The 24,091-nt window shown below is 39.3% G+C and overlaps 1 protein-coding gene and 1 long non-coding RNA gene across 5 annotated transcripts in view; one reads left to right on the forward strand and one right to left on the reverse strand.

Moving 5' to 3' along the window:
* The window catches only part of PRDM6 (PR/SET domain 6), a 91,001-nt gene that overhangs the window by 18,975 nt on the left and 47,935 nt on the right, over positions 1–24,091 (reverse strand). For 2 of the 4 annotated variants that reach the window (XM_054033191.1, XM_054033194.1), the window contains exons 4-7: positions 10,442–10,569; positions 6,519–6,643; positions 3,270–3,612; positions 707–745 (exon numbers count right to left, since the gene is read on the reverse strand). In XM_054033191.1, coding sequence (XP_053889166.1) covers positions 707–745; positions 3,270–3,612; positions 6,519–6,643; positions 10,442–10,569 — 635 coding nt within the window. Of the gene's footprint in view, positions 1–140; positions 567–706; positions 746–3,269; positions 3,613–6,518; positions 6,644–10,441; positions 10,570–24,091 lie in introns of those variants that run through there. The other 2 variants (XM_054033195.1, XM_054033193.1) reach the window with 2 other exon arrangements.
* Positions 5,246–22,897, forward strand: LOC128839859 (uncharacterized). The gene is made up of 3 exons (XR_008445539.1): positions 5,246–5,322; positions 7,239–7,400; positions 22,813–22,897. It is a non-coding gene; the product is annotated as an uncharacterized LOC128839859 (long non-coding RNA).

The following is a 24,091-nucleotide window of genomic DNA, read 5'->3' on the forward strand; positions in this document are numbered from 1 at the left end:
TTTTGAAAAGAGTATGCAAGAACAAATGTTCAATTTAGCATGACATTTACTTTAATTGCAAAATAATCCATAGTCACTCTATAAACAGAAATAGACATTGTTCACAGTATTTCTTTTTTGTTTAGTTGCTATAGGTTTTTTAAAAATAAGTAATTAATTAATTAGGGTAACAGTACTGAGGGCCAAAGATACACATCCTACAAAGAAAAATGTATTGCAAGAAAAATACCAACTGGGGTAGAGCCATGATGCCTAGAGAAAAGCATCAATTAAATTGACAACTTAACCTTAAAAAAACAAACAGACATTCATTGCTGAACTGTAATAGCAAAACAAAGCGTACATTAATATACTTCAAGGAAACAAAAAGCATGAGGGCCAGATAACATCCAGAATCCACCCACCAAGGACGCACTTGCATGTATAGTGTCTACCCTCCAATCATCAGCTTAAATACATGACAATCAACAAGAGTAAATATCACACATACACATTGAATATGAAAGTGGGCCACAAGCAACACCTGGGAAGTGCAGGCATCCTCCCTCCGTTAACACCACTACATACTGTACATGACAATCAAAGAGAGAAAAAAGAAAGATGTAAATAAAAACTGGTCATTCTAAGAACTGTTGCTGATTTTTAAAAAAATAAATGAAAATATTTGTCTGAAAATGATTCACTGTGATTGAAGGCTTTTGCTTACCCCTTTCTGGAGCCCCCCAAATGGGATTGTTGGGAATTTCTGCAGCAGAAAAACAGAAGAGAAAAGGGATTTCTGACTCCTGGTTCAAGGAATAGAGGGTCAAATTGCCTCTGTCTGGGCAAGAGTTTAAGGAAAAACTCCAGAGGCTTGGATGGTCCCTGGGTTAAATCTGAATGGATTTAGATGTTACCTCCCCACCCATCAAGTGACTACAGAGAAACTCTACATTATTTAACAAACAGGAAAAAAAAAGACCTCAGTGGGAAAGGGGAAGTAAATGAAAGGGGCAAATAAGCTTTCATTAAAATCTTAGTTAAACTCAAATTCAAAGAAACTTCTGGGAGAACTTGGGACCCTCCTCATCTTGGGTTCACTATTATCCAATATTTATTTCTTCAAACTTCTGCCTGCTGAATAGTATTCTGTTCTCAGGGGCTGATTGAAAAACATTTTTTTTCTGTCCTTTTTCACTCTTATCTTATCCTCTACTCTCATTCAGATTTCTTCTGAGATAAAGGAAGTTTTAAGTCATTTCCTTCTTTGTATTTCTCAACTCCCAAATAGTTTACATTTCTTAAATTTCACGTGATGAAGTGGGGATCATAGCTACATTCAAGGATCCTTTTCCTGCTTTGACCACCTATAGTTAATCATGCTGCCTGCAAAACAAACACAACGCCAGACTAGATAGTCTCAAGGCCTTTGCTAGAGGAGGCAGCCACAGCTACTTCCCTCACATCAAAGATGCAGTGGCTGGTATGTTTACAAATTTCTGACAATAAACAGGTAGCTGTTTATCGCCTAGAGTGGTGCAGTAGATAGTGGAGAGAAATTCCAATCCTAAGAGTTGCATACAGTATCTAAGGCTGGCAGTGAAACAAGCCTGGGCAATTTACACCTTGATTTCTTGTTGCCAGGAAATTACTTTAAGAAATGAGAGGTGTTCCTAGAAATAAGCAAAGATACTTCTTTTCCAATTCCTATGTTGCTAGGTATATGCTCTACTAATGCCATTTATAGTAGGAGGAAAGACTGGCCATGAAATAAGTTTAAATAATAGTGATTTCTAGTTAGGGATATGAGAACCCAGAAAAATCTGGAATCTGAATTCAAGAACTCTGACCCATACTCCTAACTCCTATATTTTCAAAATGTTGCCAGAGGTTTTAGCTATGTGAATCACAACTAATACAGTTGGGAATTGTATAGCTAAAATCCCAAACAATGTTGGGAAAATATTTTTCTCTGGTAGTTTTGGTTGTTACATATTGTGGGAACTCAGGAGGCATTTGAAAGTTGGCTGCTATCAGAAAATTACATAATTTATAGTATGAAATAAAGCTATTTTTCAATACAAATATATATTTTTAACATGACAATGCTTTTTTTCTGCTGGAGCCAGCGTGCACTTTAGATATTGCTAAAGGGCACAGAAACTTGAGAAGGTTTTGACGCATCCAAAATTTTAGCAACTCTCAAAATTCTATTCGGGATTAAGTTCTAAGACTCTAGATCTACCATACACACTTTAAAATTCATCTGTTTTTATCCAGCAGCATAGGATATATGCTTATTACACAAACACACACAATATACACTGCTATTGCATTTTTGTCAAATGTAACTTGCATTTGAGTGCTGCATTTAGAATGATTTTCCAGGCGATTCAGCTGTTTTACTCAAGCGTTCTTCACAGCTGAAGGAGAGACAAAACATGGGCAGTCTTTTTAGTTGAATTAATTTGATTTCTGTCTTTTGTGCTGCCAGCGATCAAGATTGTCAAATAAACCAGCTTTGATTCATAAATAATAGTTCCATTATATCTACTCTGCCACTGGTCAGAGTACCTGAAATTTTAATTCACTTGTTCAGCTAAATTTCATCCTCAGTTCATGGCCATAAAATTCTCTATTGACAAACTTTCAAACCAACTTTGACTCTGAGGTATCTAGTCAACATTTTTCTTCTGTGTGGATATTAGTTTATTGAATAAGTGGCATCTGTTTTCCTCCACATCACTAGTGGAGTAGGTATTTCCTTTTGACAGCTTTCCACGATTTATGGGTTTGCATGCTCTGAAGAAAAATAGTACTAAGCAAAAAATTCCAATTCATTACCTCTTAGTACTTAATTAAGTTCATACACATTGCACACTATAGGTGAACCCTGAAATGACTATGACAGCCACTGAACAGCAAGTTATATTATCTTTGGAAGACAAAGAGACTTTTGATTATCTTGACCTCATTTTTTCATCCATAATATTAATAAACTTTCCTTCTGTTTTGTTCCCTCTAACAGATGTACCAAACCATTCTGAAAACAAGATTATATTCTTGGATATTTCCTTTTGTATGTACGTTTAGGTACCAAATGTTTTTACAAATTGTGAAGTTAAGCAATGGCCATTATCAGCTTACTTCACACAGCCATAGATGTATTATGTTGTACAGGCTCCTCCTAATAATGGTTTAGTTTTGGAAATGATAACAGTCTGATAAAAGCAAAAAGCAGAGGGTCTGGCTACGCATCAATACAGAAATAAAGAGTGCCTGTGTTTTACCTGTCAGGGTTCTGCGTACACACGTGCATCTGTAAGAGGATCCGCTGGGTGAAAGTCTTAAAGCATTGCCCACATTTCCAAAGGTGCCAGTCACTGAACTCAGAATTTAGTTGGCTGGTTGACGTTGGGCTTGCAAGAACTCGTTGGTTTTTGACACTGATCTGGTTAAATCCTGACTCGATAGGCCCAGACTTATCCAGAAGAGAAAAATTTCTGCTACACGGAGTCTGTGGAAATACTATGGATCGCTGTGGTGTGGCAGGGGGTAGTTTGCTACTTTTGTTAAATGGCTGTAGGGTGTCTGGTCTGGACATGGCCTCCATTACAGTTGAAGGGACATTCACTGGGAGAAAACAAAAAAAGTAAATAAGATCTGCTTTACTATTTCTTAAAACTAATACAATTTGGGGAGAAAATCAAAAACATTCAAAGTCTATTTTTTGCTGACTAGATTCAAACAATTTAATGTTGTTATAACACATATAAAAAGGGCTGGAATGAGACTGCGATCTGAACGGAGAAGCTGGTTCTGCCATGTAGGAAGTTATCTGAAGAGAGATGTAAGAGTTTGTAATGGGCCAGAGAAGAGTGACAAGAGTGGTTAGAAGTATGATACAATAGGATTCACATCTGAGAGAAAATTCTGCAGGACTTACACTATATCAAATCTCTGTGTTGCAGAAAACAGACACAGCAGTAGTTCCCTTATCCTATCAATGGGCAGTCACTAAAAAGCAATATTATACCCTCATTTATACACACAAAGTCTGTACAATACAAATAAGTGTATTCAGTGTGATTGCTTGCATGATTAAGTTCACGATGAGACATTGGAAAATATATGCCTAAATATCTTTGTACCTCAGTTCCCCACCAATAAAATGGGATTACTAATACTTCCCTACCTCACAGAGGTGTTGATAAGATAGATTGATTAAGGTTTGTGAGGCACTCACATATTTTGATGATGAGCACAATGCAACACATGAGAAAATAAAATTCTGCATTCAGTGCAGCATTTGGATGTTGTGCAGTAAATGAGTCATGGGGAGTCGCACACATAAAAGAAATATTCGAAATCTGCCTCATTCCTTGAGCACTGTCCATCTTGTGCACTGAATGAGGCAGGGATTCTGTGGAAAAAATAGTATGTGATCATGTACTTAAAGACTGTATGAAAACGCACAATGTCACATGGATGTCTTAAATTCTGGTGTTTCGTAACTTTTGAATGCTTGAATTTGCAACCATAACATTCTTTTAATGTAGCATTTGGGGATTTCTCTCTCTCTCTCACACACACACACACACACACACAGATTTACCTTCTGAATACAAGTATGTCTAGTTGAGATACAGTAGCAGTTTCAAATGGTCTGTTTAATGAATAATTGTGACTAATGTCTGAATAGTTACGGAAATTAAAAATACTGAAATAAAAAAATGCAGTACAAACCCATTTTGATATGGTACTGTAAATAATACAAAGTTCCTTTACAAAATTATTTTTTTAATGTTTCCTCAACCAAAACAAACATGGTAATCCATGTTATTTAATTTATGTATGTCTAGTCCTTTCTATGTTGCTCTTCACTGTACAGTCTGAGGGCCTATTTTATGAGTAGTGTTACCTCCAGTAGGATGTGCATTGCGTCTGCAGTACAGTTTTTAAAACACATCCAAACATTTTAGGTGTATGGAAAAACATGTGCAGTAGAGCCTGTCATATGTAAACTTTTCTTTTCATAACTCTGTTTTAAGTTTCTCTGTCACATAAGGGAGACTTAATTTAAAAAAAAATTGTAAGCATAAAACCTCCATCAAGAGACTCAAATAATGAGGTTTAAGAGCTAAGTAATATTGTCACAGTTCATTGTGGGTGAAATTCACCCTTGTGCAGAGGAACAGCACAAGGGCTATTTTGAGGGTTTAAGTGGCACTTAGGTTATGCATAGGCCTGGTGCTGGGCCTCTGCCCAGAGATGAATTTTTCCCTTTCTGTCGATCTCCCTAGCTTGTGGATGAAACTCCTTGGTTTCCCTTGTAGCGAAGCAGTAAGTGACAATATTTAAAGATTTAACTGTGGTGGGATTTTGTTCACTGTATCGTTTAAAAAAAATGATTTTGTAAAGTACAACTCACAGAAATGAAAATAATATTTCTGTATTACCCACTGGAGCAGATGATTTTTTTTAGTGCTAAACATTATGGCCAAAATTTAATGTCTTTAAAACTCCTCTCAAGTATAAGAGATTTGAAAACTCAAGATGAAAAAGGATGTTTATTTTTGACAGTTTAATCCCTGATATCTTGCTGTTTTATTGCTGCCTGGTTCAGTATTTAAGTTGCTAAGAGACCCAAGTTCATCTCAGTATAGCTGTTTAAGTATCCAAGTATTTGACTGAAAAAAATATAATATATAGTTGATTATGCGCTGGCAGCCACAGGGTCATTTTTGGCCAAAGTCATTCAAGCTGTTATTATTTGCTTCTTCCACTACATAGACACACATGGCTGTCACAATGGAAAAGAGTTCCCTGATGCAAGCTGAAAGAAGGTTGAGAGAGACGCACACAAAAATACTAGGAGGTGCTGAGCACTCTTAATTCCCACTGAAGACAAGTACACACACCTTGCATGACTGGGTCTGTGATATAAATGATTTGCTTTTTTAAAATTCACAGTAAAATCAAATGGCCGGGGAGACGAATGATTGGAATTGGGGATAGTTGTGACAGGACGGGGGCTCCATCATCATATTAGGTTATTTGTAATTAGCCTTTATTTAAAGGAACTAGCATTTTCTCTAACCACAAGGACCTCATCTCTATGGACAGCCAGCCTGGGCCTCCATCAACACATCCCACACTAATATGATGAAGCAGCATTGACAGTGACTGGAAAGATCACATTGTTATCTTTTTGGCAAGACAGTAAATCCTATTATAGAACTGGCAACTAGAGAGAGGGTTGGGGAAGTAAATAGAGAATAAACCTATGCCATGGGGGGGAACCTGCAATTTAGGTCTCAGTCCTGCCCACCTGTAGGTATGTGCATTTTAATCATATAAGTCGTTCCACAGACATCATATATCTTAAGGATTTTCAGAATCAGGGCCTTTGTAATCGTCCAACTTACCTTAAATAAATATCCAGGGTTTACTTCAGACTTCTTAAGAAACACAAGGAACAAAACAGATTAATTGTGAAATATGCATTGTGGACATATAGTTAGAAATAAAATACTTACAGTTTTCATCCTGTGCAATACACTGTAAAGGGATTCCAAAGAAAGATGTGTAGCTGTCATTGTACCACACCAGCAGTTCGGTGCCTCTGGGGATATCTATACAGGCCCTGTAGAATATATTTGACCTAGTCATAACAAACAGAAAAATAGCCCAATTTAAGAACAGGTAGCGCTCCTTTTACCATATTTACTATTATGATGGAATTCCACCGTTTTGGAAGAATTTCTGCAAGTTATCCCAAAAGAATAGCTCATTGATTATAGTAAACCTGAATCCATCTCATCAATGTGGGACTCCAATTAGTGCTTGTAAAACAGGATAACAAACCGCTTAAAGCTACTTTGTAACTAAGGTAGTTTAAGCCCTAAGAAAATGTTTTACAAAACATAATAAGCTATTGTTGTTGCAGTATCCTTTTTGAAAGAAAGTTTAAGGCAGACAGGTTTTTTTGTTTCAAAAACATTCCAGTGCAGAATTTGGAATGCAAACACGGCAGCATTGCACCAGTGCACAAGATGCAGGAAATGGGACCGACTCAAAACAGATCAGTTTATTTTCACTATCCAAACTGAGGGAAACTTCAAACACACAGTTTAGATGGTAAAAAGTAAATAGATAATAATTCTTTTAGATTTAGTAAGTGCTGTTAGTAACAAAGTGAAGAATTTTTTAAATACAGAAGATGATTTTTAACATGTGCTCTCTTATATTTCCTTCAGTCTCACAACAGAAATATACCTCCCAAAAGAGAGAGAACTAAGGTTGAATAATATGGACTTTTGGCCCAGAAGAGTCCAGAAAACAGGGCTTGTAATGAAGAAGAGTTACTGAGGAAATCTTTCTCAATATGAAACATGGGAACAAGGTTGATGGCCCCTCAGGTAAGTATGATTTAGTATTTACCATAACTGAGAATCCTTCTGTAAGTTCTATCCCGATCTCACTTTGAGTTAAAGAACTCGAGTAATTCCAATGAAGTTAGAGTTAGGTGCAAAATCGGTGTGAGATCGAATCAAGCATCTAGAAGAGGAACTGAAAATCTTATTGGTTTGTAGTAGCTTTTTGCTTAAGCCTGGTACAGTACAGTAAAACGCTCTTATATGAAATGGATAGAAATTCAATACATACAAGAAGAGCATTCCACTCTGCCTGAACGATTACACACCAAAATGATACAGTCAAGGTACCAAGAAAGGACCATTTTTTAAATTTTTTACCCTCTTGCGTAAGGCAGAAAAATATCTATAGACTAAAAAAAATAAATGTTAGACCTCAACTGGTTTTCTCAGTGAAAAATTGCTACAAATATTAGCCTGAAGTTCAAGATAAAAGCGTTTAGGATTGGTAGGCCTTAAATTTAGCCTTTCTGTAAAGAATTTGCCGTAGCAGTGCAATTTGTTCCTTGTATAACACTGCAGACATAAGGAGAATCCTTCACCACATTTTTCATGGCAGTGAGATATGCACTTGTCAACATATTTTGTCACCGCAAAGTGGCTCTTGGCAACAGGATCATAAAGATCAATAAAAAAGTGCAGATTCTCAATATTTTACTAGCAGCTGCAAAAATTTCATTTATCTTGTTATTTTCTCGCTTACTGCCACCCTGTCTCAGGAGGGCACTGCTAGCTAAGCAGAATGTTTTTCCCAACATTCTATGAATATCTGACAAAAACTCTTGCCTTCGTGTCTCTCTTGTTCATTCTCTCTCACTCTCTTGCTCTGCTCCTTTCTCTCGCTCATTCTCTCTCTCTCTCTCTCTCTCCCAAAGCTGTACATGTTATTAATTCTTTCCACCGTTACATAAAAATCAAAATTGGAGCCATGCTATAAATCACCAGCATCTCCTAACTTGAGAAAAATCGAGTCTACTTTGTACTTCACCCTTGTAACATTTCATCTCTCAGTTTGGCTTCCCTTAATATAAACACAGCAGCCCGGCAAATGAATGTGCTAAAACCAAATGACACACTTTGCCGCTGAAAGAGCAGAACTGTTTTTGAGCAATGGGTGGTCTGTGAAGCTTGGAGTAGGCCGAAAAAAAATGTGTAAGCGTACACCGTTCCTTACAAGCGTACAGAGCTTCCAAAACTCGCAGAAATCTCTGCATGCTGAAGTACATCAAAGGGATTTTTCCCTTTTCGGATAATATTTCCTTTGCTGACATGTATTTAGTATTGTGGTTGGATGACTCATAAAGATAGCTTCATGGCGTCCCAACGCAGTTGAAGCAGAACACATGCCAACAAACATTATTGTCAGCCTCAAAATAAAAACAAAACGTTCAGCTAAGGGTCAATCAATCAAGAGCGCTTTGAAGAAAATTCCATTTAGATATTACAAATCATAACAGAATGAATTTAAACCAGCTGACTTTCTGTGAGGAGGACGTCCATGTACAATAAAAATTAGACCGGTTTTTCAGTGTCCAACTTTTCTATTTTCTTACACTTGGATTCAGTCACTGGTGATGGATGCCAGTTTTTTAAATTGTGTTTTTGTAGTTCATTTTACAAAGATCTGAAGTAATCAAAAACAGATCAACAGAGGGAACTCTAAGTAAAAGCTCCATCATGAAAGCAGAGTTGTAAAATGTACTTAATATTGACAGATGTGTAACGACTTTCTCATGCCCATATTTCATTTATGTTTTTCATCTATATGTTTGTATACATACACACACTGTACACATACTTCACATACTCAAACATGGTTGTCTCAGTGGTTCATAACATATGTGGACTACCAACCAAAAGTGCTCTTTACATCACAGAGACAACCTTAGTTTAAACAGACCATTTAAAAAATGAACCATCAGAATTATAGCTAAAAATATAAATATTTAAAACTACAATAAAAGTTTGTAATAATATAATAAAACACTGTCATATATTCTTCTTTGATTTGTTACTTTATTTTGACAAGGGGCCAGAAACAAAGTTGAAAAATGCTATTGGGCCATTTTATCATTGTTAAACTGGCACCCTAAAAGAAAATCATCAAACTGTGTGTATTTTTCATTTTTGTTTGCATTCACATTTGTTAAAATAGTTAAAATATTATAAATAAGTTTAAGACCTGTCATTAAAAAAAAGAAAACCCAAAATAAATAGCCAACAGCAGGAGTGCTCAGCTTAGTTCCCAAACATTCTTTGATGTACTTGCTATAACATTTAATAAAGCCAAACAGTCGCTTCTGATTCTGAAGGGGGAAGATTTGTTTATGGCTGAGATCATATATTTATGTAACACATTTTCTAGGTTTTTTGCTATTGTTTGTAGGGGGAGAAATGGGAGCCATAATTTCTTTACACATTCTTTTTTACATTCTCATTTTTATTTTGTTATAACCTTCACTTGCTATTGACATCATAGGCATAGGCCACAAGACCATCTTGGCTGACAGGTGCATTCAGCAGATGCATATTTGGGTCATAAATGCCCAATGATGCTCCCCAAACTGAATTTTGAACACTGAAGTCTGATGTTTTCATTTCAAATGCGGCCTTCTCCTTGTCCTTCTCCCCTAACACAATTATTTATTGTAAGAGAGGGACAACTCTTCAAGCAAACTACTCTTTCCAGAGCAGTCTACTGAGACTACTCAAAGGATGTGCAGATTGCTTTGTACAATGTGATCTGCATACATGTTCCTCTTCTAATGACAGAGGGTTTAAATCATCAGGAACATCAGTGAGATCAGAATCAACCCTGTAGTATGTGGTCTCAATGATGTCCCCCTCCTCAGTTTTTGACAACCAAACTTAAGAGCTCTTAAATCCATACTACCAAGTTTGTACTGTACAAAATGAAGCCATCCAAGAAAGCCCAACAACTGTTTGTGAACTGGTGATAATTACAATTCTGACTTTTCACTTCAAGGATTTTTTTCTTGCAGCAAATAAATCAAGACATACTTTACCTGTACTGAACTACTGTTAGGTTCTGTTCCCCACAGTGCCTTGCACATCGGATATACCTCATCCAACTTGACTTACTGGGTTCCCCGCCATCAATAAAGTGCTGTAGTGTCCCATCTTGGTCATATATCTGGAGAAGAGGTCAGAAGGTCAAGGAGTTAGAACGAATCATCAGCAATCATTTTCACTGCTTTGCCAGTGTCTCTGGGTGCCTGTTCCAGAAATTTATTGCCATGAGATTTGTCACTGCTTATTGATGCCCTTAGAAATACAAACGGAATAACAGAGAAATATTTTTGGTGATGCAAGTTTATCATGTTCCCCTTATCAAGCCAATCTTTTTATATTAAACATATTTGTGGTGTCTCAAAGATGTGACCATGTTTCCCAAAGAATATTTAACCTATTTTTGACAGGCCAGCCTTAAATAATGAACTGCCAGATAAACAAGAAAATCTGGATGTAAAGGCTGTATTGAAATGGCTGGAACAGCTGAGCAAGGGTTAGTAATCCCTAAACATCTAAAGAAGTAGGTTTTTTACCCATGAAAGCTTATGCCCAAATAAATCTGTTAGTCTTTAAGGTGCCACCAGACTCCTTGTTGTTTTAATCCCTAAACAGGGATCACTTCTTTCACATTTCAAATGCAGCAAAAGCTTGTACTTCAGGACAGGATGGTATAGAGTTTAATACAGCAAATACTAATCAATTGGGGAGCCCTAAGATTCATAGCACTAAAATTAATGGAAGTGAAAGGAGAAAGAGTAATTAAAAGTACAATTTCTGAGATAGCAAATGAGAAACCAGTCTTGAAGAATCTATGTTTTCTTAAATATGACATCCCTGCTAAGGACAGGAAAACCAGTCTGAAGTTTAAAAAAGAACCCCACCGCCCTCTTCTTATTGTGTCCTCCTAAAACCAAAGAATCAAACCTCTTTGGAGGCTCTGCAATATTAGGTTAGCTTTTAGTTCTCCATTATTTTTCGTACACGGATGCACTGGGATTGGGATTGGAACCAGAAAACCGAGACTACAGTGAGAGAGCCTGTTCTCACAACCTTTTAAATCAAATTTTGCAAATCATTTGGATAGTTTGGTTAAGTTTCAGATCAGCACTCGAACTGTTGGCTGCTTATCCAAACCAAACCTGATCTCCAAATCTGTTGAGATCACCCATTTCTTAATTCCTGTCCCTTTAAGAGCACTTTCTTTCATGACATGCTTGCAGAAAAACATCTAAGTATACTAAAAATAATCTGCTCTTTTAAACATGTGTTTAGCTAATAAAACAGGGAAAATATACATATATTAAATTGAATTGAAGATTTAAAAAGAAAACACATTATCAATTCCATAAACTCAATGTTATGTTGGCAGGATTGATCCAGAAATGATATTGAATAAATCAGTGTAAATGTGTTTCAATCATCATTTTAAAAAAACAACTTGCTTTTAACCATGAACACATTAAATGCACCAAACAGGGCCAGTCAGCAGTAGCACAGCGCCGTACCACATGGGAGATATGAGCTTACAACCTGACCTTATTTCTTTGCTCCTGGTTGAGAAAGGCTGGGATTTCTTCAGAGGCAATGTATTCATCACTGGGAGACGATGAAGGGGAAAGTGAGTCTTCTACAATGATGCATATAAGTTATTCATGAGTGGCTATAACAAGCTAAAGATGGAACCATGCCTGATGCTCCTTGACTGGAGGGCCAGCTAATCCAAGAGCTAAGAAGTGATGGAATAATTAGGTGAACATAGCAGGGATCCTCAGGGCTTTAAGGGTGTCTTAGGGGAAAAAAGACCTGTGTCTAAAAAGGACAAGTAAATGTTCTTGATGGTTTTCATTTGTTGTTTTTTCCATGTGTGGTACCTTGTTATTAACTAACAAAAACATGAACTGACATCCTTTTTCATATAAATACATGCTAATTTATTGTACAAATATAGGCAAATATCTTACAATGAATAAAACGTATGTAACGGAGAGGGAAAAGTTTTACAGGAAATGTGCCCACAAAGAGAGAGAGAAGGAAAAATTAATGACTAACAGTGTTTGGCTGGAGCCATCTTGGCAAAATCTGTCTAAACAGTTTTTCACACAATGCTTATTTATTTATTTATGTATTTATTAAAGGTATTTTTATGGTGCCTCGCATAGCAACATGGCTTACACTGAGGCAAAAAAAATCCCATTCATAGAGCTAATATCCCCCTCTATGCCATGAATTCTAAAAGATAGAGATGAAAAAGATGAGAACAGCAGATCAGGTGACAGGGTAAATGGACCCAGCATTTATAGATAAACATGGACAAATAGAGGCCTTTCCACACTTTCTGAATATGACTAGCTAGGACAGGGGTGAGCAACGTTCGGCACACGGCTCGGCAGGGTAAGCACCCTAGCGGGCCGGGCCAGTTTATTTACCTGCTGATGTGGCAGGTTCGGCTGATCACGGCCCCCACTGGCCATGGTTCGCCTTCCCGGGCCAATGGGGGTGGCGGGAAGCTGCGGCCGCACATCCCTCAGCCCGCGCCGCTTCCCGCTGCCCCCATTGGCCCAGGACAGCGAACCGCGGCGAGTGGGGGGCCACGATCGGCCGAACTTGCCGCGTCAGCAGGTAAATAAACTGGCCTGGCCCGCTAGGGTGCTTACCCTGCCGAGCCGCGTGCCGAACGTTGCTGACCCCTGAGCTAGGACCTGCCACTGAGCATGTCTTAGTACCAATTCACTCAAGCTTCACTCTTGAGTGGAAATAATCCCCTTTATAAGACAAGAATGAACTGAATTATAGCCCTCATCCAAAGTGTACTGGACTTCCATTTACTTTACTCAGCTTTGGATCAGGCCCTGTAGCTGTTACTTCATTTTACTGCTGACTTGTACCTATGGTTTAGCTTTCTGTATGTCACCATTCTGCCCCACAACTGTAGCAGCAATGTCTATAAAAGCAGATGGGAACTCTAAATTGGGCAAAGTTTCATAACTGCTAGCTTTTCTTATGTTTGGGAGACATCACAATTTCTCTATCATATTTTCTATCGGATTAATGGCAGAGAAAGGAAGGGGAAATTGCTAAAATGTTGTTGATTACCTGATGTTCTGGTTCCTCACCAAAGACAACTGTGTTTTCCCCATTTCAAATGAACCCACAGCAGTCCAATTCCTGTTATGCCACAAACCAAAATCTATAGTGCCATGAAGCAGAGGGCCTTTAACACTAAAGCAAGAAGGACATTGCTACATTGTCTGTGAGTTTTGTTAAATCACAAAACTCCAGCTGAGGTCTAAAAATGTTGATTCACTATATCATTATATTTTTGTCTAACTCAGGCAACAAGTATGACGGGGGGAAAAGCATAATCAGCTATAATGTAGAATATTTATACTCTAACACAAGCTGTGAATGGAGCTACTCTGGCATATTATATACATTTACACATTCCCTCTATATTACACACACACACATATGCATACTATGCCTGTAGCGAAGCAAGCCTTGTAATAAATTGCATTTACTATGCATTTACCTTTGACGGGATTGATAAGTGAACAGACAAAACATTTTGGGATTACTTTTAACAGATTCCAGAAGAAGCTGCCATTCTGAAAATAAGGTATTCTTTCCCCAACTCTGGCTGGAGAACCCACTTGCCACTAGGTGCCACAACCCTCCTCACCCCGTGCCTTTCCCTGATATGACCAAGGGAGTGGAATCCAACCAATTCATTGTCTCCCTCTTTCTCCCCATGTTGTTTCTTTCAGTCAGAGCTGGGAGCAGCATCCAACCTGCTTACTCTCTTCCCTTCCCTCTTCTGAGCCAATATAACTGTTGATTCGTTATTAGTTTTGCTAATAAGTAGTATGTTAACATTTCCTATCTTTAGTCAGTTCTAATTTATCTTAAGTAGTACACTGAGCTATTGGTACAATTCAGATACTGACAAGAGGTTATTGTATAAGGGTTATTTATATGGTACAACTTGTTCCTTTTTTATTAATCTCTATGCAATAGAATATTGATGTTTTACAGTTAAAGAGATTATATACTCAAATTTAAATGCAAAAATGTATGATGATTTTGCAGTTATAATCCCTTGGTTTCAGATTATCAGATGTCCCCACTTTCTTGTCCAGAGCCAGAGTATAGGTCAAAGTGGAAGAGGGCTCTAGTTGACACAAACTATTGAAAGTAATCTCTTTTCCAGTTTTTATTGCCCCTTCTCAAGAATACAGACTCCCCAACATTTAGGGGCATAGGCACAGTGAGTAGCAGCAGACTATTAGGTATATGAAGGGCAGATGACCAACCTCTTTCCAGGTTGCCATCAATGCTGCTACATAAGCTAGATGTGTTCAGAGCAGGATATAATGGAGACAACAACTAGGCAGTTGGTGCGCTGAGACTGCTGCTTCTTATTCCAAATATAATTGTTTCATCTGCCCTGTTTGTTTTTCTCCACTTGTCTTTTGGCATATGCTAAGATTGTAATCTCTTTTGGGGGCAGGGTTTGTCTTTTAATTGCATGTATATACAGCACTACACAATGGGGTCTTGATCCTTGATTGCAGCCTTTGGGGACAACCAGAATACTATAATAAATCATTATTAAAATAAAATAATAATAATAATAATTAATAATAGTCTTTTCAAACCAGATAATATATCATGTAAGTGATCCTTAAAAAAAATCTATGCAAAATGGTTACTAAACAAAATAAAAAAATACTGTAACCAAGCAGTTGGGTACTATTTAGAATATTCAGAGGCATTCGTATGAATTTAAATGTGACCGTTTTTGGAGGGGCATGTTAAACACACACATATTATACACATCAAACCATCAATACACATAAGTACATCATATGCATAGAAATAAACAGCAGTACACTCACCATTTCAACAAAAATACATGCACTGTGGAGCCATCTGAATAAATGTATCCACAAGTACTTGGTGTGGTGGGGTCACATCGCTCCTCCGGCCCTGGAGCCGCGACAGGGAGAGAGAGCAAGAGAGCCCCTCTCTCTCTCTCCCTGCTGCAGTCCCGGGGCCAGAGGAGCTCTGTGTCCCTGCTTCCCCGGCCTCTCCACACACACACACACACACCCCCGCCATGCATGCCCCTGAAAATATGTCATGTACTAAATTTAAATGAAACCAGGCACCTCCCACTTGGATCAGACCCCCCCACCCGCGAAACAAGCTGATGTCCTAGGCACTGCCACAAACAATAATAATAATAATAATTAATAATAAATGAATAACAAAATGCCAGACAAGACATGGCAAAAGCATTCAGAAAACTCTGAATCATTTTCACCCAGATGCTGCCATCTAGGCTCTTGATTAACATGCCAGGTACATGGCAAAATACCCCTCCAGTGCCGTTAGATGTACAAGGTCCAGAAGTGCCACAGTAATTGTAATGGAAGGTTGGAATTTTGGTGGAGCATTTCTGCACAGAGCGGCAAGCCAGCAGTGAAATAGTTAAATACAATTTCACAGGAGAGAGAGTGAGGGGAAAAAATGGTTAGTTCAGTCAAGTTCTTTCCTCAGTATCTGTTGCTTAGCTTTGTTCCCTTTCCATGGCCTAATGAAGGATTGTGTCTTTTGAAAGTCTGCCTGCATTTTATTTTTCCACTTAACCCAATAAAAAGTATTAGTGTACAACTTAACTGACCTCTTGTTTTCCTTGCTTGCAAAAAGAGGAAAGACTGGCCCGCACAGTGGAATTTTTTAAAGAGAAAACATATATGGTTCTATATTCAGATTCTAAAAGTGACTATTAAAATTATACTTTTATTTATGTTGTAAGACATCAAAGAGATGGCTAAAACTCCCAAACTCTGCAAATTAATTCTTACCATTGGTAGAGGATTTTTTTACTTTTTGCTGTACAATACTTTCTATATTGATATGACACATATAAGGTCATGGTAACTATAATATGCAGCAAGGATGAGATTTTCAAAAGATTTCCCTCAATATTAGATACTGGAAGCTGCCTGTAGGAGTTTCTTTGTAAAAGGCCCTCCAACTATGGAATCCAATGCCCTCCTGAAGGGACTAAAATATCAAGCCCTTCAGGACCCATTGCAATGCCCATATTTTCATTTATGTTTTTGGAGAAGAGAATTGTGTGTAATAAAGGCTGGCATATGTGGGTATGCTGTGGTACTCTGACCTGATATCACTGGTTGGTTATTTGTTTTGGGAAAGCTGCTGTCTGTGTCATTGTATTAGTAAAATTATGTTAACCTAGATTAGTGGATGGGCATTTTTACCCCCTTTATTGTGTTAAAAACCTTACTCAGTAGATAAATGATAACTAAATAACGATACTTCAAATGGTGAAAATGTTGAGAGAAAAATACAAACCAAAACCCAAGGACAAAAGACAAATATGGGACAAAATACTTCTAGAACTTGCAAAACTGCTCTAGATGCTTCTCAACATTTTATTTTATTTTTAAATTTAAAACATTCACTATTTATACAAAAATTAGCAATGATCCTGAACTTAAGATGTGGTTTTCTTTTTAACCCAAAGTCCATCCCCACAGTCTATATTTAATTGGGAAATTTTGACTTTTGTCTCTCTTTATCTCAATAATATCTTATTCCAAATCTTTCAAGCTTTCCCGACGGTTGGATCTCTTTGACAACTCAAGCACGTTCTTTATTTGAAGAAAATAGGTTATAATTAAGCAAAGTAACTAACAATTTGTATTGCAGAGAGTTTTGCAGCCCAATATTGATCCTATTGATTTCTAGGGAGTTGACTATTAATGTATTTAAAGTTAAGCACATGCTGAAGTGCTTGGATAGATCAGGACTATAGCGCTTGGCACTTTGCAGGATCAAGCCCTAAGGTAATAAACCTGGTCTCTAGCATGCAAATGGCTTGAAATCCCGGATTTATTTAGGCCACACATAAAATGGGAATAATAATGATTATTCATTTTTGTTAAGTACTTTGAGATCTATAGATGAAAATGTGCTATGTAAACGTAAAGCGTTAGTATTAGTTACATATGTCAAGTGCTGTAACTAAACACAGCGTGGTTCAGTGTCTTGACTGAGAGGCACAGTGGTGCAGTAGATTAGCTAGGGCTACAGAATAAAATGTCTTGGGTCTGATACTTAATGTTATTTATTTTTTAGCACTTCTAATCAGCACTCAGCAAAAATGAGCTGCACTGTGTGTGAGTAGCTAACTTAGTTGATTAGGAAATATGAGTATTTTGACAGAGACACACTTAATGAGGAAGCATCACTAAAATAATTATAAATTTAGCCAGTGTTGCTCTCTCTTTGATTTATTAATCTGGTAACCCACTCATCCTATTTACTGAAGATTTGAAACTCATCTCTTTATTCACCTACGCAAAACAAAACATGAAAAAGACCAAAGCCAACTCACAAGCATGGGAAATTCCCCAAGCACATCATTTACAAAAACCCACCATTTAAAAGAAAGGCAATAATTAGATAAACACATAATAAATTTTAAACTAGCTATATAATAAACAAACACAAGCACAAAGAAATTCATGTTCCATCACATGGAACCTTAAATTTGATGCAAAATTATTATTATTATTATTACATCAGTAATACCAAAATACAAACAAAAACTATTTTGAAAAATAATTTAAAATATCCATGTATAGCTGAATTACACTGACACATCCATAACTAATTTTACCATAAGATGATAATGTTACATGGCTTTTCTCTTAAGCTATATAGACATTATTTCCAAGAAACGTCAATTATAAGTGCTTTACTAAACATTCTACTCTCAGTTGATAAACAGATTAACTTGATATTTGAACTTTAAAATATGCCTCAAAAAGACTATCTAGGGACAGATATCAATATAACAAAAATATTTTTTTAAGAACCAAGAACTCCTGTGTTAGTATTAAAGTGGTTGGGTTGTGATGAAATATTCATTCATTAATACTTGATAATAAAAACAAACACATAATTCCTATTTGGACGGTGTAAAGTACTATAGTAAGTGGGCCTTTTAGAGAGAAAGGTACATAGACACTATGTCCTTAACTATCAATATACACCTCTACCCCGATATAACACGAATTCGGATATAATGCGGTAAAGTAGCGCTCCGGGGCGGGCGGGGTGCGCTCCGTCGGATCAAAGCAAGTTCGATATAACGCGGTTTCATCTATAATGCAGTAAGATTTTTTGGCTCCCGAGGATAGCGTTATATTGGGGGTAGAGGTGAACTTACTTTTAAAGGTTTGGATTTTGTAAATAATGTGATAGGTAACTACCATTGTTGTCACTTAGCAAAGTCAACTTTTTTTTTTAAACAACATTTTTTTGTTTTGCGAATCTTTATATTACACACACACACACACACTTTTCTGCTACAGTCAAAGGTTTCCAAACATTTTTAGATGCACTTAAAATGTCTTTAATTACTATTAGCAGAAAAAGAATCTAACTACGTGAGCAGTAAGGAAACATCAGGAGGCCTCTTTGGAAGAAATTTAAAATGAAACATTCTTGAACGTTTGTTGGAGATCCTCCCCAGCAGCCTCTGCACATCTTTAAAAATGTAGAGAAATCAATCTTGATATTCAATGATCTATAACTGCCCAGGCTATCCTAAACACTTCTTTACAGTTAGTCATATGTGGTATGGACTGTACATCTTGCAATATCTGCTTAATGTTTCTTCTCTTTAATTTAGCAGCCATCCTCTAGCCATTTTTTAAAAAGAAAATATTTGCCAACTAATATTAAAAACTACTTGGACTTAATGTATCTCAAAGGATTATAGCATATGAAAATATAAATACTGTTTGGAACTGTCTGTGTTAGGTGAAAGGCTTCATCTCTTTAGACCCCAATCCAGCAAATGCACACGTGTAGTCTCATTGCCCTCAGTGGGACTACTCATGTAAAGACACGCACGTGTGTAAATGGTTGCAGAACAGAGGTCTAATTCTGGAAAGCTGATGAGTTCATAAAACGGTTGATTTTAAATAAAAGTTTCAACGTTCAGATTTTGACACTGAAACCTGGAGGTCCCCTGTTGTAAAGGAGATTTCCATGTAACAATAAGGGCTAGTACTACTCAACAATATGGTCCTACACGGTGACGTTACAGACTTCAAACTAAATTTGTGTGAAATTGGTACCCAGATTTTCTCCAGCACAGAGACAAGGGCATGGAGGCAATGTAACTTTTAGGGCTGTAATAAGCAACATTCACCAGTTCACAAAGGCAAAACTCAGGAAATGTATACACACACACTCTCTCTCTCTCTCTCTAAAGCTGATGGACTTCCCACAAAGCATTTTATGGCCTCCTCACTATATGCTTTTGTATCCTCTTAATGGCTCCAGTGACACAATAAAGCAAATGCCAGTGTTTAGTGCACCAGTAGTTCCAATTTGGAAGATTTTGCTTGGGTTTAGTATTTGAAGATCCATATTGTGCCCCACTGCCCATTCCTATGGATGCAGTCACAATAGCAGCAAGAGCATGTGGAGGCCGCACCAATTCAGCCAGCTGAAGTAGCATCACCACAGACTATGCTGAGGCAGTTTTCCAACTTCTTCTCCACTGTCTCATTTACCTGGGACACAGTGCATAATAAGCAAATATTTTGCAAAACTGGGCTCAGTGCATAGATAAACTATCCTCACAAAAAGCAATGGGCGAAAAAGAAGGATGTTCCAAGAAGGGAGAAATAATGAAAAAAAGAGGGATACAAATGATCAAAGATGTGATAATCCCGAGAGAAGAAGTCCAGCTGGGTGCAGCAGAAATTCAAGCAGGTGTGCTCAGGGAGAAGGAGTTCCATATGTGAACTCCTTAATGAAGAAGGCCCATGCACCCAGTCCCAATAAGTGCCTGAAACTGCAAACCATTGCTCATGTGAATAGTCCCACTGAAATTATTGGTATTATTCATATGAGAAGATGTTACAATTCCTAAAATGGACCTTGGGCCAGAGAACAAGGACAACCAAGCTGACCCTTGTTACCCCATTGCTTATGAAGACATGACCATTTCCTCTGGTATGTCACAATGGATACCATCATCCACCACCTTTAGTATCTATAGTAACTTTACCAAACAATCCCAGCATCCTGTGTCATTAAAAAGAAGTCAGCTAATTCCTTACCCCCATGTTGTTGCTCCTTTGTTTAACTGAGAAGTTCTTTTAGCTCATATTCATACAGTCAAATCTAACTGGGCAAAAAATTAAAGGGGTAAAGATATTTAAGCACAAATAACATTTCAGATTAGTGTTTTAAACCAGTGTTTTTCAACCTTTTTGATGCCAGGGACCAACTTGCTGCCTTCTTCAACTGTGTCAGGGAGATCTTAGGGACCAGCTAAGGGACCACGGACCAGTGGTTGAGTAACACTACTTTAGACTATTGGCAGCTGGTATAAGAACAGGTGTTGGTAGGTTAAATTATTAGGCCGCAAGGGATGCAGTGTTTTCTGGTGATTAAAGCAGGGGAATGGGAGTCACAACTCCAAAGTTCTTCTCCTGGTTCACTGTGATCTTGGGGAAGTCACCTAGGGCTAAAAGGTGCTCATATATAAAAGGCTCTAAACACAGCAGAATTGCCTTGATTCCACTGTGCAAGTGGGGCAGATGGTTTGTGAAGACTTTGCAGAAGAGCTCTGTTTCCCTTACATACCTCAGAGTTCAGCTCTGCCTGTCTCCATGGCAGCTGGGGCTTGGTGACATAGTGAGAGAGCTGCTCAATTGATCCACTACTACTACATTTGCTGTGGGCTATGTTTTAAAAATGTGATTTCAAACTGTGCGTGCACAGCTTTGCACAAGCCTGTATTATCACGAGTGATAGAATTTACACTTGCAAAACCCCAGACCCAACATTTCTCTTATGATATTTAAAGAAACATTAAAGCAATCACTATCTAGAGCATATGGAATGGCTGTTGGTTTAAAATCTGTGGAGCTCTGTTAGATTAAGGAACCAAGATATTTTTTCTCCTACTTTGTAGTTAGTCTCTTATTCTTTCTTTTATCTATTTTATGATTTGTGATAGCTCTCATACCACCATAGTGTCTAGGGGACAGATTTACAATGGTATTTAGGTACCTAAAGATGCAGATAGGCATCTACCAGGATTTACAAAACTGCCTCAGCAGGTTAGCTGCCAAACTCCCATTGAAATCAATGGGAGTTAAGTGCCTAAATACCTCTGAGGAATTGGGCCTAAGTGCCTTACATTCTGGTTGCAAGTAGCTGCCTCTCCCCCACTCTGGACATGCCATTAGCAGATTCTCCCACGTTATGAATTCTGCTGCTGTTGCATTTCAATGCAGGGGCATTTGCTGCAGGATCTTTCACCACCTGCCTCCTTCACAAATATTCATCAGAGTTGGCTTACCAGTACAGTGACCAGATGTCCCAATTTTATAGGCACTGTCCTGATATTCTGGGCTTTGTTTTATATAGGCACCTACTACCCCCCCCTTCCTGATTTTTCACACCTGCTATCGGGTCATCCTTAGGGTTACCATACGTCCGGATTTTCCCGGACATGTCCGGCTTTTGGGGGCTCAACTCCCCATCCGGGGGGAAATCCCCAAAAGCCGGGCATGTCCGGGAAAATCGGGAGGGCTCGGTGGTGCTCGGCCAGGGCCGGCGCCGGTGCGGGGCCGGGGGCACGGTGCCGGGCCAGGGTCACAGTGCCGGGCCGGGCGCGGGGCCGGGGTCCGGGGAGCTGGTCAGCCGGGGTCCGGGGAGCCGAGCCCGCGGGGCCGGGAGCCGGGGAGCCGAGCCCGCGGGGCGGGGAGCCGGGCGGGGAGCCGAGCCCGCGGGGCGCCGGGGAGCCGAGCCCGCGGGGCGGGGAGCCGGGAGCCGGGCGGGGAGCCGAGCCCGCGGGGCGGGGAGCCGGGCCGGGGGCCGGGAGCCGGGGAGCCGAGCCCGCGGGGCGGGGAGCCGGGCCGGGGGCCGGGAGCCGGGGAGCCGAGCCCGCGGGGCGGGGAGCCGGGAGCCGGGGAGTGCGCCGGGCCGCCGGGGGCCGGCAGTGCTGGGCGGGCCAGGGGTGGTCGGCCGGGGCCGGCACCCCAGGGCCCGAGCCGACCCAGGCTGGAGCCGCCGGGGGCCAGCCTGGGCCGCGCCTCCTCCCCCCACACCCCCCCTTACCTGCTTCAGGCTTCCCGCGAATCAAATATTCGCGGGAAGCAGGGGAGGGGGCGGAGACTTTGGGGAGGGGGCGGGGTTGGGGCGGGGGGTGTGGGCGGGGCGGGGGGTGGGGCCGGGGGCTGTGGAGTGTCCTCCATTTGGAGGCACAAAATATGGTAACCCTAGTCATCCTACTTACCAGCTCCATGGCTCTGAGAGAGGTAAAGGGGACCAAGGGTGAAAGACTGTGACTGGATCTGAGGGCCCAACCAAGGAAGAGGTAGAAGGGAAGAAAATCTCCAGGATCAGATCCAAGGTGAGCTTCTCATTGTGGAAGGAAAGAAACAAGTAGTACACATTCTTTCACTGTGTTTCTATCCACAGACTCCTCATGGCCATGCATCATGTGAATTATGCCCAAGGATATTCCATGAAAGAACTTACAAGAAACAATGTGCCTAAAGTACCTATTCAAGTAGACCAGCTAGTTTTTGAACTGACAGTGTAAAGTGGATGTGTTGCCAGGGCCGGTGCAACCACTAGGCGAACTAAGCGGCCGCCTAGGGCGGCAAGTGGTTGGGGGTGCCCAGGGCCATACTTAGGCATAGGCAGCTGGGTAGGGCACCTGAAAATTTGGGGCACCACTGGGTCTTAGTTTCAGAGTAGCAGCCGTGTTAGTCTGTATCCGCAAAAAGAAGAACAGGAGTACTTGTGGCACCTTAGAGACTAACAAATTTATTAGAGCATAAGCTTCGGATGCATCCGAAGAAGTGGGCTGTAGTCCACGAAAGCTTATGCTCTAATAAATTTGTTAGTCTCTAAGGTGCCACAAGTACTCCTGTTCTTCTTTTTACTGGGTCTTAGTGTGCACCCTACTGGTTTTCCTATCCCTGTTCTGACCCTTCCTGTAGGCTCTGAGTCTTCCTGGGAAGGGGCTCTAGTAGTTAAAAGAGAAAAAGTCTCCAGCCTGCCAGACCTATTAGCACAACACTGAAACTGTTAAAGAGCCATTCAATGGGTAATGAAGACATTTAACAGGCATTTGCCAACCCCCAGGTATCTACTGTCAGTTTCTGAATGTACTGACAAAAAAGAGTTGTGCATGACTGTGATAGAACATGTCAGTCTACAGGACCTTAGTTTAAAATTTGCTTTAAAAATATTTCATTAGTGAGTTGGTGAAAATTATAAAATCACATCTCTAAAAAAATCCTTGCATAGTTTTTTAGATGTACAATCATCTTTAGCCTTAAATGGTTGGATCTTCAGACATATGGTTTTTTAAATAAATTCTTCAAAAGACCACCCTTATCTAAAATACATATTTAATTGCTATAGTAAAAAAACTTACTTCCAAAGTCTTCCTGTCCTTTCTATCCATCCATTTCTCCCTTCACCCCTCCCCCCCATTGAAGGAAGCAACAGCTGACAAAGAGTTTCCCTTTCTTTACTTCTGACTATCTGATGAACTAGTTTTAAGC

Source organism: Malaclemys terrapin, chromosome 6 (assembly GCF_027887155.1).
Source record: "Malaclemys terrapin pileata isolate rMalTer1 chromosome 6, rMalTer1.hap1, whole genome shotgun sequence".
Taxonomy (NCBI): domain Eukaryota; kingdom Metazoa; phylum Chordata; order Testudines; family Emydidae; genus Malaclemys; species Malaclemys terrapin.